General features: G+C 39.3%; 1 protein-coding gene across 1 annotated transcript in view; it reads right to left on the minus strand.

Moving 5' to 3' along the window:
• The window catches only part of PIEZO2 (piezo type mechanosensitive ion channel component 2), a 265,739-nt gene that overhangs the window by 126,003 nt on the left and 122,826 nt on the right, over positions 1–16,910 (minus strand). Inside the window, exons 4-5 of the mRNA XM_075270713.1 lie at positions 11,707–11,749; positions 4,023–4,185 (exon numbers count right to left, since the gene is read on the minus strand). Of these exons, the coding sequence (XP_075126814.1) occupies positions 4,023–4,185; positions 11,707–11,749 (206 nt within the window). The remainder of the gene's footprint in view (positions 1–4,022; positions 4,186–11,706; positions 11,750–16,910) is intronic.

A 16,910-nucleotide genomic window follows, 5' to 3' on the forward strand; every position in this document is an offset into this window, starting at 1 on the left:
TGATGTTTAACAGACTGGCTCAACTTCATTCACCTTTATTCTGACCGTTGTCAACATTTAGTCTATTTAATAATTAGAAAAACTGCATAAGGGTCTGATTATACAGCAATAGATCCTTCCATCGAGGGTATATAGAGGGATTTACCACATACACCTCCAAATGATAGCTGCAATGTTTGCTCCTCAGTAAGTATACAGTAATGTACACGGGAAACAGGCTCTTAATGTGAATGAAAAAACACTACGTTTAACATTTTTTGTAAGCCTCTGCATAGAAAAGTGTAGTCCACCATAACAACCATATTCAAAGCTTGGCACCTAGCAGATGAAAGTGGCCCTGTAGATACACATACTGTATGTGCCATATGCACTTGGAGCCTTTTCTTTAGCAGAAGGAAAGACATTGGGGGAGATTTATCTATCCCTCTATGTCAAACATGCGCCACAACCCCTGTTTCACACCTTACTCTCCACATTATGTGCAATGTGGGCCATGACTTTTCATTATGCTGATTTTGGGTGGAAACCCAGTGAACCCCAATATAGTCTATAAGTAGATGTGAAGAATGGAAACCCGAATGCTAGTGTCTCCTTCCCACAAACAACTGCGTAGATGTAGAGGAGAGCCACTTTTCATACTGCACACGTGGTTTGGCAGAGATGTGGCACAGTGTGGCACAGTCTGGAACATTGTAAACCAGCATAGTTATTAAGGTTGCATTGTATGTTGTGTTGTATTTGTATGACTTGAAACTGTGTGTTGTATTAATGTATATGAGTACTGGTCACTTTAACTGGCGCAGGTCATTGTTTGTTTGTTGTTCCGGAGGTTTCTGGAAGCTGGATTGCACGATGGTTGCACTCAGGGAGAAGCTGAGTCTTTTCCCACAATGCAATCCACCAAAGACAGGGTTGGTAGGTGCACACTATTTAAGGTTCAAGATCAACAACTTGCTTATGAAGAGGCCTGGATAGCACAAGAGGCTTGGATAGCTTGGCGAAGAAGGTACTTTTTACCAAGATATCAACTGCTTCATGGAATTGGGGTCCTTTTGGCTGCTGGAAAAGCAGCACACCAGCCATTGAAGATCGAGGTGACTGCCTGTATCCAGTGGCAGACTACTGGATGCATCAGTAAGACAGATGTAACTGGTGTCCCATAGGCACATGAAGGGCATTGTGCAATCAGATTACAGTGAAATATTGTATAATATTTGCATTTGGTCTAGATGTGTTTCGAAGAACAGGGTATTTAATCAGGAAGGATAATTATGTGTTACATCGAAGTAGACTTTTAATATGCAGTATTTCATGAAGTGAAACATTCTGCCAGATATCAGGCTTCTATCCAAGTCATTACCACCATATTGGTTGCATACTTGGAGCTAACTCCCCTCCAGGCACTTTTATTAGGATTCTGAAATGTAAAGCAGGTGAATTGAGCTGGAAAGTATCCCAGGCCGTGAGTGCAATGTAAGTCTTAAGCTAAAGAGGTGGAGAAAGTTCATTTCACAGCTGCAAGTGAAAATAAAGCAGTCATCTCTTCAGCAACCAATGATTTATAGTGCAGTATGTATACAGGCTTCCATATAGAAAACTATTTAGAGATTCTACAAACAAGCATAGAAATACCAGTGTCTTTTAGTCAGCTTATCTTTTCATATCACATGTCAATGAGAACTTTTCCACTGATGCTTCTGTAGACAATAAGAGAATAACTGGCAAGTTCGGCTGCGGTGGTACATATCAAGACTGTCATATCTAAGCTTGTACTGTCTGTTAGCCATTATTAGTGAATCTGCCCTACTGCACGTGGCTCTGGATGGATGTTGTGGTTGGCAACCGGGGATACACAGTGGTATGTATGGGAGCACTCTGCAGCTGGCAACACTTTGTTCCCTCAAAGGTATTGCTACTAGCACTGTTATAATATTTTATTAAAAAGGACCTCTCACCATCTATAAATATTGCTGGAACATAACTTTGGTGCCTTATGTACAGTTTAACCCTTTAGCGATATCACAAATTGAAGCCTTGCACCAATAACATATTATCCCTCTCTGCATTTCCACCTTCATAACATTTTTTAATTTTCATTCAAAAAATTAAAAATTAAACGTGACGCGTTTTTTGACACTTTTTTTTTTTCCACGTGTAAAAAATGTCATTGAAGTCAATGGGAGTCTTATTTTTACACGTGTATTCTTTACATGTGTATTCTGCCAAAATGAGCGCGCGTAATAAGGGGGAGGAGTACAAGAACAAGAAGGGAAGCGACGAAGAAGGAGAGGTGTGAAAAATTGTAATATGTTAGTACAAGAGAGAGCAAGTAAGGGGAAAGGGAATGAGAGCAGGTAAGAAAAACACAAAAAAAGCAGTACAGCAGAAAGAGGACGTAAGAAGATAGAGTGAGATAAGATAAGATAGAAAGGTGGGTACAAACTTAAGAAAATAGAAAGAAGAAATAGACCACATAGAGTCATAAGGGTTCTCAGGTAAATTCAATAGATCCAGAATCAGACTCACAGGAAGTAGAGGAGAAGGACAAGGAGCAAGCGATGGGCCCACCTCAGACCACACAGATATAGCTTTACAGAAGAAGGGGACATGGCATCAGCTTCACAGAAGAACGTAGCTTCTTTCAACCAGTTTCATAACATTTTTGATCACTTTTTATTACTGTTTATTTTTGAGAGGTGAGATGAACGGAAAATATGAATTCTGCCACTTCAATTTTAAGGTTTATGAAATTTATCATGTGGAATAAATGTACTGATTTTATTCTAGGGATAGTCACAGATGTGATGATACCGATTGTGTGGGTTTAATATTTTTCTTTTTTATTAACAAGGGGAAAAAAGTTTATTTTTAGTTTTCACTATACAATGACTTAGGTGCTACGTTTGAAGCATTGCCCGCAACATCTAAGGTCTTGGGGGGTGAGGCGGGTTGATTTTATGATTAAAAGTCTATGGTATCCACTACCCTGGGACTATCTGAAGTGACATAGCAAAATTATGTTCCCTTCCCTGCACACTGTCAGATGCACATTGCACACTGGTTAAACTGAAGCTGCAAGTATACTTTAACCAGCGATATCTCAAGATGCAGGTGGGCTACAGACATGATCTTGGTTGTATTTGAAAGCCAATATTCTTTTTGGTTTTCTTTCTGGAGTAAGTTATTCACAAATGTATCAGACCATCGGGGCCACATGGTGGCTCAGTGGTTCGCATTGCAGCCTTGCAGTGCTGGTGTTCAAATCCCGCCAAGGGCAAAAAAACATCTGCAAGGAGTTTCTATGTTCTCCCCGTGTTTGCATGGATTTCCATCCCATATTCAAAAAAAGACATACTGATAGGGTAAAAAAAAAAAAATGTACATTGTGAGCTCTATGTGGGGCTCACAATCTACATTAAAAAAAATAAATAAAATGCATCAGACCATTAAGACCCCATCTCTCCCCACACTGTTTTGCCTAGACCTAATTATAGTGCTTCTGACACCAATGGGTCACACATTAAAATAAGAGTCCACTGAATCTCAACTTCCACTAATATTAATGGAAGCTGAAATGAAGTAACAGTGCCCAGCCACTAAACAGTTTACTGAGCCTCCTTCAGGCTCCATGCACTGTATAGTACAGGGATCAGATGCAGATCAGAACAACTAATCTGTGCAGGATTCATATATCAGCCCCAAATGATTACATATTTATGCTCTATCCTATAGATAGACCATTAAAATCTCCTAGAAAACCCTATTAATAAATATGCACTGTAGTGCACATGTAAAGTGAAGAATGCAGGCTTTGTTATACAAGCTGGTTTAACATTGGTAACAAGGCAGATGAGGCAGTGACCAGATAATTTCCAGATAATTTATATTATTCCAAGGATTTTTACTTGTAGATGTATAGTAAAATAGCCTGTAACTACCTTTATGTAGATATATAATAAGAACGTTACAGTTTAGGAACAATTCTCTGGGCTAATCATAGTAACATCTGGATCTCCACTTACCATTTCTTCATTTACAAACTGTGTGTTGTACTGCGCATCTTCCTCTGTCACTGATTTCTGAACAAGTTTCTTGCAAAACAGCCAAGTGGCCAAACTGGCAATAAACATCCCAATGTCTGGTACAAAGACTCTTATTCCATTGCCAGCATCTGCTCCCTTTACACTGTGGAAACAAAAGTACAGATTTTATTGCTGAAAAGTAGAAACCAAATACTGCATAAACCAATAAACTGGGAGAACAGGGAAGATGACAACCCAAGCATCGCAGTGCACGCTAAACATTTGATGCAAGCATACTGTAAGCATAGAAGGGTGCACACATATACTCTGCTTCCATGTCCGTTCTTCATCTATAGGAAATGCTCAGTTTTTTATTTGTGACAATGTCAGGGGGTTTTTTGTGTCAGTTTTTCTATCCTTGTGACTGCCATTATCACATCTATTTAAAAAAATCTAAGGATGTCTATCCCGCTAAAAAAAAGGTCACACAAGTGTACAAAAGCAATGTTCAGTGCATCCACATATAAAATGGACAACACATGGATGATGTTCATTTACTGTCCAACTTTTTCTCTAACTCACTGATTCGTCTGGGAATATTGGTGTAAAAACAGAGACCAAAATAAGACATGGTTCTGTCTTTTTCAATAGAACCAAGTCTTTGACAAAAGAAAACAGAAGTCTGAATACATGTATAGAAATCAATGAGTGTGAAAATCATTGACATGTGACTAAGCCCTAACACTAAATAACTGATATTTCTTGTGGATGGCAATTACAATGTACCTACGATGTGATCTGTAAAATAGCTGCTAAAAGCATCTACTGGAAATAAATCTTTTCTGAAGGAAAAGGATACTCCAAATGTATCTAATCTTCTGGTTCATTTACATGGCTTTTGTGTAGGAAAATGTGTCACTTCAAGAGGTTTAGAACAGCCCTAGTAGCTAACTGTAGACAATCGTCTGTTCTAAGCCTCCTTCTGTAGTTACAACATAACTTACAGGCTACAGAGTTCACATCTCTGATGCTTTCTTTGTACCACTGTTCTAATACATGGGAAGAATATGCAAATCTGACTTCCATGATGTAATTAGGATGCCAGTGCCTCAAGTATGGAAGTTAGATTTGCATATTCTCCCCATGTTCCTTTGCACAGTGGAGCGCTCATGGCTTAATAAGACTCCACACACCTTAATGGTGGTTCTCTCCTTATGGAGTGACGATATCCCCTCAACCCTTTTCTAATACAGGAACAGAAAAATGATTTAAGAAAAATACTATCAGAACAGTCATTTTATAGACAAAACTGTACCCAATGAACCCCACTGACAATAATGAGATCCATTGGATTTCCATGACAACATGCTGTGCTATTTTGTCCATGATTGTGATGATGTCAATAATTTACTATCAATGTTAACTTTAGCTATTTGCATGTTTTCCAAGAAAACGTTGCCTTAATTCTCTATGCTCTTCTACTTATCCCCTATAAGCCAGTCAGTATTGCTGCAAGGCAAACATTTTCATTGTAATTTTAATAAACCAGGCTGGAATGACTGGAAACTAAAGTAAAACTCTAAAAGGCTTTCTTTGTTTGTTCCTTTATAGACGAGTCTGCAAACAACACATTTTATATTGGTGTGGAAAAAATAAAAGTTGTAATAATAGTGAACTTTTATGAAACACTTTTTCAAGTGAAGTTAGTCACTCTATCCGCTAACTCATCCTTTTGGCACGGCATGTGGGAATGCAGACCAGGATACATGTAGGTGCTTAAGTGATAATGCACATCCTCACTCAGCAAAGGGAAAGTAACAAAGGAAATTACACATCTTCCCTGTCAAAACATTCATTTAGGCATGTTTTATATAACTGGAATAACTCTCATTATCGTTTTATACCAACACTTTACAAAAATGTTGAATGCAAAAACATGTTGGGGCTTCGGCCAATGTTACAGAGAATCTATTACCTCCCCCAGCATACTCAATGCCACCTTTACATTAGAGAGCACACTATGGTGATAAACATCATCCCTTTGCTATGTATGTCACTTTTGTAGATTTAGTAAAAAAAACTAATTTGAAGTCTATGTAAATGAGATGGTGCACTGGAGGCAGGCCTTCTGCTCCGTGATGCGCTGATCTTGTCACTCAGACCCCTACCATCTTCTGCCTGCGCCACTCCTTGCGGTGGGAGTTAATTCTTCCACTGCCGTGATGTCACCCATCTTACCTAATCTGCAAGAGCAGTGCTCCCCGCCTCAAGTGCACCAACTTGCTCATTTGCATAAAAGTACAAATGTATGAGTTTTATCACTGCAGCATGCCTTCTAACATGGTGGTGACAGGTGAAGATGTTTGGGGTAGGTGATAGATTCCCTTGAATTTTTAGCAGAGTGATTGTGACGGAGACTCATGTGGAGGGTAAAATCTGTGGACTAGCACAAGCAAGACTAATTTTGGTTAAGCTTCAAAAAGAAAATGTCTGAAGCCGCCCTCCATGCTGCTGCCGCTTTCATTGAAGTAAGTAACAGCACTAATTGGTTTGCGGCTTTTCTTCATTACTGGCTTTGGGTTCCACAACTTACCGCAAATCCAGTAATAAAGGAGAGGCCATAGTCAATTACAGCTTTCACTTACTTTAATGAAAGCATTGACAGTCTTTGACTGCGGCTAGATCGCCACGTAGTACTCTGTGCGGTAGCGCCCTAACAAAGCCAGAATATTGGTTTTATGTTGCCCCCAAATAGATGTCTTATGTTTACTCCAAAAGGCAAAAAAATACTGCACTTAAGATACATGCCCATTGTTGGGGATATTATAATTTTTGTTTTATTCCTCCATCTATGGTGGAGATATGATTACGTAAAAATATTCTGGAGTCTATCTGACAGATATCATGTAAATTCAGGGATAAAGGTGACATATTGTAATGCCTGATGACTCCAAAAGCCCTTCTTTGTCCCAGAACTAGTTGTACTCCTATTACTTGCATAAAACTGTCTCTTTTAACACTTTTACCTATAATAGTTTCTTTTAAGACATTCAGCAATTATACTGATCTACCCTGTTGGGATAAAAACTACAACAATGGTTTAGTAAAGTAACAATTCTTCTTGGTATTGTATTAGTAAAAACTAATCGATCTCTATGCGTCATCTCCAGAAAGACTGATACTGCCTTCATTTGTGACCCTGGTTGTGTTGCTATTGGTGAGGTGCATATCTATTATTGACAAATGAATGTCAAAGCAGTGTCAACGACTGCACAACCGCTAGCAAGTAAGAAATTCAACACGTATGTCCACTTTTCTATAGATATGTGTTTTTTATTTGATCTGTGCTCACAACCCTGTAGACAACAGCTTTCTCCAGTTTCTGTAATTTTAGTCTTAAGCTACATTTCCCCTCATGCATCTGTGTCAGCTCTTTGCAATGGCATCAAGAAGCAATAGAGAGCATGAAGCGTCATCACTTCCTGTAAAAATCCAACATCCCAGTATCCCTTTATCCCTTTATATGACCGGCTCACCAAAACTACACAGTACTGTGTTTAAAGTGAGTGCATTGCAAAGTATCTGCTTTTTTGTGAGTATGGCCATCCACATGACTCCTATTGTATTTAAAATAAATATATTTCAAGTTTTCCTGAATCTTTTCAGTATATATAGCAATCTACTCTGCAACGCATGATATATTACATCCTGCTCAAAGATAGGACAGCATATTTTATGTTACACGTAGGTTTCTTTTAAGTCAGTTTGTGCCCATTGTATTTTATTATTGCTAGTGTCTTTACATCTGTATCAAAACTTTCAAGTTAAAAAGACAGAAAAACAATACTGCCATTACTAAGCATTGTATTGTACTACAGCTAAAGTTTATTTTTTAACATATTTAATAAAACTTTTAATGCAAAATGAAATTTAAAAAACAATGTTGCCTATACAATGCATTGGGTTTAAACATATTTTTAGAATGAATGAATTTAGTCATTGAGGCACATTTACAATGTGATAGTTTAACAACATTTAGAGTATATTTACTAAAAACAGCATCCTGCAATGTGCCGGGGAACGCTCAGTCAATCAAGCCTGCGCTTCAGACTACAAGGCGCTGAGATGCAGAATTTCTTAGCAGTTACTGGCTACATACTACGTCTAGGACTGTAACAGAGCTTCCCATCAGTGCTTCCTTTCAGTTCTCCTTCCAGACATAGATGCTTTCTTTTAGCCTGGTTAAGTAAGAAGAACTTTGTGTACCTCTCAGACTAAACATGAATGCTTTTTGTTACTTCTACAAACTTATTTGACAACCAAATGTTTTTGTTGCAGACTTTATTCCTCAAATATTTGCAGGACTAAAATATAAGAAATGAGTCAGGTAGTGGTTTACACATTCACTTGTGATGCCACTTCCTCTAGAATTAGTAATTGTCCCAAATCAATAATCGGGCCTTAAAGTGCCGCATAAAAGTTAAGATGTTGTGTGTGACAATAACCAAAGCTATCACCGCTCCCATCTGTAAATCTGAGCTAGATTCCTGGAATGTAACGGGGGGCTCTGGGCGACATTCACACATTTACGTTACATATTCTTTCAATCTACTGCAGACGATACTGACTACAACAACCATGCACATTCAAGCAGTCACTTTCACACCACACATTACAGAGAAAAAGTAATCATCCAAATTGTTGCTTTTTATTGCAATAAACGTTATAAATGAGGTCGACTGGGGCACATTTACCAAGGTGTGGTTTCCAAATGAGCTTCCAGTTTTTGACAGATTTATTGACTACAATTGGTGGAAATAACATACATTTTGGTACAAATTTACAGCTGCTTATAGCAGGTGTAAATCCAATTTCCTGACCAATGTTTTAAAGAGGGATATACGTTTTTTTATAAATTTGGGGCAAACCAGTCCAACTACCTTCACTACAGAAAAATACTCTAAAATCACAAAGTCTTAGTAAATGTGAGCTTTCGTGTCTTGGAAACAGTGCAGAGTACACTGTATATCAAGAGTGCGGCTACATTTCAGATCTATGTAAAGCAATTTATATTTATTCTAATATCCTACTTCTCAAGTGACAGCAGATAGAAAATATATACGTATTAACCAACTGCAGTATCATACATATCCTACAAAACAAGTAATACAAAGTCACTATCTGAATCCAGCACATCACAAATGCTTGGCTACTCAATATCAACCGGCTGAGCCAATATTTATGGTCCTTAAACTCTCTCTCTTGATAATAGTTCACCAATAATCCATATCTAAATTATCATGTACAATGCAATGATAGATCACAACTATTCACCTATGAAAGGAGTCATCACTGAGCTAAGCTAGTAGGTCATAAAGCGGTCACAAGGGAAGTTCAGAATGAATGACCCTATTACACCCTTTGTACTTACACAGGAATATATACAGTAGAAAAAGCTAAATACAGAGGGTAGTGCAATAATATTTTTCTATGCTGCATTTTCTTTCTGACTGGAGTTTCTAGTAATGTTACTTGTGAAAGCTCAGAGTTATATATTGTACAGGAAACCTTTCATTTCAACAGACTAGTTAGGGTTGAACAATACAATATTCTTGGGGTGACAGCACAATAAAGCTGGTTATAAACAAGGATTTGTCCATGGTCAAGCAAGCATGAATGTGCATCCCACATCTGCCATTGTAAAAAATATGTTGGTGATGGTGGTGACCCGCATGTATTATTCTTGGTTGACAGCAAACTATACAACTGGAGTATTTACTATTAACAACCATGAACAATAAGACAGGGTCCAGTCCACAAGGCGCATTTGAGTTAGCTATCATGGACTTACTAATAGATACGGCTCTGTAACGTATGATAGATTTGGCCAAATATCTTCCTCATGCCACATGAAAAACCATTGTGCAGCCCATATTGACATATGCCTCAGGTTTTCAATGGAAAGGGTGAAACATCAGGACACCCGCAGTGCATACACACCAAAGACCATGGCATAAACAACTAAACTTCCCTGATGGAAAATCAGTAGTGGAACTGTGGATGTAACCTCAGTGTTTGGAGCCTTGAAGCAGATTTTATTAGTTGAAATCCATTGTTTTTAGAACCATTGCCAAATCAAACATTGTTATCAAAGTTGTTGGATGGCTATCGTTGCAATAAATGTTAAAAAACATTGTTTTAGGAAACGGGAAATCTATTGGTGGATTATAGTCAAATCTTCTATATATGTTACAAGAACCTACAATAACGCATAATATTTTGCGATAATGACGATTTTAAGACCTTTTGTTCTAACTCAACAGCCTCTGTCCACATACCTCATCAGGTACCACAGATGTCGTAGAGGTCATTGCCCAATTGTGAACCCCTGTTATTACCTAGAAAACTGATATTTAATACCCTCTGTGTAAGCAAGTGCACCCCTGCTCTCAAGACTCCTATGTTCTTTCTAATAAATGTTGTGGTTCTCTAAAGAACTGACTAAGAACAGCTCATCCCTGCAGTAGCTCTTAAATGGCCCTCAAAATGTTTCACTACCATAGATGACAAGCCATTATGTTACTTATTATTTAGGTTTGAGATAAGAAGTCTAAGCCAAGTCTTGCTAACATGTTTTCTGTAACTGCTAGTGGTTTCTTTCCAATAATTTTGACTTCATCTGAAGTACTTATGATCTCTGGCATAGGAGAAATAAACAGTTCTTCACAACATAAAGCCCAGACTGTATTTGCTACCATCAGACAACATGAATGGCTTCATGTGAATATTATTTTGTTACCCAATTCATTTTACAAAAAATGTTTAAATAATTGACCAAAGTCACTTGCTATCAGGACATGTTCCTTCCAAAAAGTACTCAGTGATTGAATAGGGATTGGTTCCAAAGGTTTCTCAGAGCCAACATCCATCACGGTATAACTAAACTTGAAGTGACGGTTACTGTATGATCTCAGCTCACAGATCTCCTCGGTTTAGCTTTAGTTTAAAGTTTATGAACACTGTATAACAATAATGGGGGAGACTTACTAAGTAAAGTGCACCATAATATGGCTAATATATAATATACAGTATATACTATATATTGAGTCACATTTATCAAGTGTTATCGATCTTATTTAGACAGTTTTACAACTTGTATGCGGATTCATGAGAAGTGGTAGATGTTACCATATCATACCATGTGTTCCACTGTTTTGCGGCAATTTCCACCAGAATCCTAACACAATTGTTTTAATAAATTTCACCTAGGATGTTCAGGAGAGTGGAGTAGTACTTTCTCATTCTCCAGTTGAAGTACTGCTATATACAGGATTGGACTGATCCACAGGTGAACAGATGAATCCCCTGATGACCCCCCAGAGCACTGTGACATGGCGAAGGTCACTCAGTGTAATTCATACAGATACTCATCAGAGAGTATCAACCTGGCTAGGCGATGGTATAATATACTGTATAGATATTTATGAAACTACTTACTTTATTTTTTATATATGGTAGACACACTGGATGGCTGAGATGATATCTATGTGCAGAGTCAGGCTAACCAATACCCTTCCTCCCTGGGCCCCATCTTCCTAGCCACACTGGAGGGGCCCCAGGGTAACATTGGTTATATATATATATGTGAGTACAAATACTGTATGTTACATAGTGTGTTACATACCTTTCAAAACCTATCTGTCGAAGTGTTTTCTCCCATGTGGTACCTGTAAGTAAAGAAAAAAAAAACATCAATAAGGATCCATTTATCAAAATTATATAGAAACAAATGTACAATAAAATCAATGTACTAATTTATAAAAGCAAAAAGAAGAGAATGAGATCTAACCACTAACTGGCCTTTCAAAAGAAACATAGTTTCAAAGAGAGAAGATATATTCTATTGAGATTAAAGAGGTTTTCTGACTTGAATGAGTTGCAGAGGACATACGTACGTACATACCATTTGATGTACATAAATGTATTATACGGTTACCTGCATCCACACCACACAGTCTGTTTACATCCTGCCATTAAATGGTGGGGCATATCATCAGGTCTAAGTGTGCATCACACATCACAATGAACCCATAATAACCCAAACCACAATACTCTGCTGCATAATATCACATCCTTGCTGACATCTCATTGACAGAACAGTGCTGAGGAGGCTCTTTGTTGTAAATGCAGTCAGATCACAACAGTGCTGCCCAAGAAACATGACTGTTAGGTAAGAGCTTACAATAGGGACCATTTCTGTAATGTAGGTTACATACAAAGTCTGGTCCCAAAATACCTACTTACAATTGCTTGTTTGTCTTTTAATAACAACTGCCCAAATGTATTAACAATGGCATATTAAACCTGTAAAACCATGTGGTCAATAACAGGAGAATAAGCTATAAATAATAAACGTAGCTGATAGCCCAGCACGTGGCTGCGTCTGCACAAATAACATGAGTCAAACAAATGAGCCTTATGTATGACTAATATCTGACCACGATAGTTAGAAATATATAGTGTCAGAAAATGTTGTGGGTACAACAGAAAATTTTGAGAGTAACAAATCAATTCTCTCAAAAGGAGTGAGAGTACTTAAGAAATTACAATCTATGAAGCCCGGTAAACACATTGTCACTTGCTGTACTTAAGGGGGATGTCCAGGACAAATGTTTTTTTTTTTTTTTTTTTAACATGATGGCAGGGAAGGTGAAACACCATTACAAAAAAAAACCCATACTCACCTGTCCCTAGTCCTCCAATGTCTCCCAAGTGGTCCGTTCATGCTGCCCCAGTGTCTTCTACCAGCGGCCTAAAGAAAGGGCACAGGACGTCACTACCGTTGGTGTCCCGTGTCTTTTTGGCCTCAGCAGTCACATGTGGTGGGGACTTCTGCCAAAACAAGACACCAGAGCAGCAGGACCGCACTGTGCTGGAAGACACCGGAGCAATCGGGACAGGTGAGTATGTTTTTTTTCTTACCCTGGACACCCCCTTTGGTATTTTACTTACACTCAATTCAGCAACACAATGGTAACGGACCATTTATTGCACAAGTCTCTCACAAACCTTGCAAGTGAATACATATATATATATATATATATATATATATAGACTGAGTGACAACATGTGTATTAGTTAATACATTACATTAAATATATATTGAATGAAAATATAAATACTAGTAATTCAAGTGTAAAACTCCATATCAAAAATGTAATAGTTCATATAGTGCAAATACATATCAATGCCTTATCAAAAACTCTTTGTGACGGTATTATACATTACATCCTCCTAATCATCATAAATTACATTTGGTGGGTACATTGACTTGCACACCTGATTTGGAGTATGTAAATTTATGATGATTAGGAAGTGGAACACAGGCACTCCAACTTATGGAGTACCCCACAATGATGTAAAACTTAAAGTACAGATAGTGTTACATGGGGTCATATCATGGAAGGTGCTCAGCCAAACCTCATCTGTGATACAATGCACAGACTTCATAATGAATCCCTTCCAAACTCACATTTAACAATCAAATCAATAACACAAACTACGCAAATATATTTATATATTGTAAGCCGATGGCTGGTCAGGTCATGGAGGGGGGTGTACATCTCACCCAGACTACTCCGGTGGGTGAGATGAGAAAACTCCAGAAATGTTTGTTCTCAGCAGACAACTTTCGTCTGCTGAGCATATTGGTAAATGCTCAGTACTGGGCTGGATTTTTAGGAATGACTGGTAGGATTGGTAGTGGGACCTGTCATTCCACCCCCCTCCAGTCCCCACTTTGGGGATGTTCCGGCAGCGACTCAGCTGCAGAGAGTCTCCTCATCAAGGAGGCTTAAGAAACCAGCTCCAGCAGCAGACTTTGAGGGCAGACCTTGGCTGGAGAGCGGAAGAGAGAGGTCATATTTTTGGAGCTGTGTCCTGAGTGATTCTACTGGCTTTTTGGATTTCTGTTATTGTAGGTGAGGTAACCTATTCTATGTCTAGTTAGAGCAGGGGTCCTCAAACTGCGGCCCGCCAAGCACTTCTGTCTGGCCCCGCCGACAACGCCGGCAGGCGTGCATTTATAATGAAGCTCCTGGGGAGCTCGGGCCAGGCCATGGAGCGCACTTCACTTTACCTATTGGAGGGCACCGCTCCCGATGTCTGTGCGACCTGCCCTGCCTTCGGCCCATTGTTTAAAAAGTTTGAGGACCCCTGAGTTAGAGCCTAGGCGGGCAGGGATTTATTTTTGTATTTTTTCCTTTTGTTGCTGCACTACCTTTTTTGAGTGAAAATAAACTCTACCTTTGTTTTGTTCTAAAAGAAACTGGACTTGTGTGTCTATGCCACCCTACCTAGCAACCCCAGACCCTGAATATTATATATACATATATATATATATATATATATATATATATATATATATATATATATATATATATATCAGCAGAAAAGGATTCTCTGAATAGTTTTACACTTCAGTACACTAAGTACACTGCTCAAAAAAATAAAGAGAACACTCAAATAACACATCCTAGATCTGAATGAATGAAATCTTCTCATAGAATACTTTGTTCTGTACAAAGTTGGATGTAATGACAACAAAATCACACAAAAATCATCAATGGAAATCAAATTTATTAACCAATGGAGGCCTGGATTTGGAGTCACCCCCAAAATTAAAGTGGAAAAACACACTACAGGCTGATCCAACTTTGATGTAATGTCCTTAAAACATGTCAAAATGAGGCTCAGTAGTGTGTGTGGCCTCCACGTGCCTGTATGACCTCCCTACAATGCCTGGGCATGCTCCTGATGAGGTTGAGGATGGTCTCTTGAGGGATCTCCTCCCAGACCTGGACTAAAGCATCTGCTAACTCCTGGACAGTCTGTGGTGCAACGTGACATACTGGAGGCGCTACCAGGAGACAGGCCAGTACACCAGGAGACGTGGAGGGGGCCATAGGGGGGGAACAATCCAGCAGCAGGACCGATAACTCCGCCTTTGTGCAAAGGGGAACAGGAGAAGCACTGCCAGAGCCCAGCAAAATGACCTCCAGCAGGTCACAAATGTGCATGTGTCTGCATAAACAGTTAGAAACAGACTCCATGAGGATGGTATGAGGGCCCAACGTCCAAAGATGGGGGTTGCGCTCACAGCCCAACAGTGTGCAGGACGCTTGGCATTTGCCACAGAACACTAGGATTGGCAACTTCACCACTGGTACCCTGTGCTCTTCACAGAGGAAAGCAGGTTCACACTGAACACATGTGACAGATGTGTCAGAGTCTGGAGACACCGTGGAGATTGATCCGCTGCCTACAACATCCTTCAGCATGACCGGTTTGGCAGTGAGTCAGTAATGGGGGGGTGGCATTTCTTTGGAGGGCCGCACAGCCCTCCATGTGCTCGCCAGAGGTAGCCTGACTGCCATTAGGTACCGAGAAGAAATCCTCAGACCCCTTGTGAGAACATATGCTTGTGCGTTTGGCCCTGGGCTCCTCCTAAGGACAATGCCAGACCTCATGTGGCTGGAGTGTGTCCACAGTTCCTGCAAGATGAAGGCATTGAAGCTATGGACTGTTTCACCCGTGCCCCACACCTGAATCCGATTGAGCACATTTGGGACATCATGTCTCGCTCCATCCACCAACGTCACATTGCACCACAGACTGTCCAGGAGTTGGCAGATGTTTTAGTCCAGGTTAGGGAAGAGATCCCTCAGGAGACCATCCATAACCTCATCAGGAGAAAGCCCAGGAGTGGTAGTGAGGCCATACAGGCACATGGAGGCCACACACACTACTGAGCCTCATTTTGACATGTTTTAAGGACATTACATCAAAGTTGGATCAGCCTACAGTGTGTTTTTCCATATAATTTTGGGGGGGACTCCAGATCCAGGCCTCCATTGGTTAATAAATTTGATTTCCTTTGATGATTTTTGTGTGATTTTGTTGTCATCACATTCAGCTCTGTACAGAACAAAGTATTCAATAAGAAGATTTCATTCATTCAGATCTAGGATGTGTTATTTGAGTGTTCTCTTTACTTTTTTTGAGCAGTGTATATTAGAAAATATGATTCATATCTCTGAGCAAAGCCTTGACTCTGGCCTGCATTGTAGATGCAGAGATAAGATACGATATTTTGCAAACTCTGTACCTGATTATTATGTTACCTACAAACAACTAACCATAATGTTCCTTTTACATCACAGATAATTCCATGCCTTGCTAGTTTAACAGGAAAATAGTGAGACCTCAGACCTCATCACGTCCTGTTATCACAGAAATTTAGTTCCCAGAATGTCACCTTTCAAACACAACACAACTAGGATGTGTGCAGCTGGCCCTCAACAGGATAACCTACCCAGCAGGTGCAGATGAAATCTACATCAACAATAGTAGCCCAGAATGGCCCCTAATTCTATAATAACCAAACATTATCTAGTTAGAAGCACTAGTGCAGAATGCCTCCAATCCACGAGAGAAGCCAAAACCATGTCAATATCTGTAAAATGCAGCAGAATATGATGTCCCATATTCAGATAAGTACAGAAACTTAACCAACAATAAATTTACTGAACAAACACCAAATAAAGTGAATACTTGCATAACATTACATAGCTGAATGCTGTGGCAGGTTCCCCCTTTTTGCTTGAGAAATGTACAAGCAAATCTTTTGTTGGTAGACTGTAGCCAACTATTTTATTATATGGGTGACCAATTATCCAAATGCCCCCACACTTATGGGTGGCTATATGCTGAAAAAGAACACTGCAATTTCTACCAAAATGTAACTCTCAAAAAAATGTCTGCAGTGTGCAGGGGCAAATACAAGGGGCAGTTTCTCAATTTACACCACCCTCTTGTAACCTGTACCTC

Source organism: Leptodactylus fuscus, chromosome 4, assembly GCF_031893055.1.
Source record: "Leptodactylus fuscus isolate aLepFus1 chromosome 4, aLepFus1.hap2, whole genome shotgun sequence".
NCBI classification, from domain to species: Eukaryota; Metazoa; Chordata; class Amphibia; order Anura; family Leptodactylidae; genus Leptodactylus; species Leptodactylus fuscus.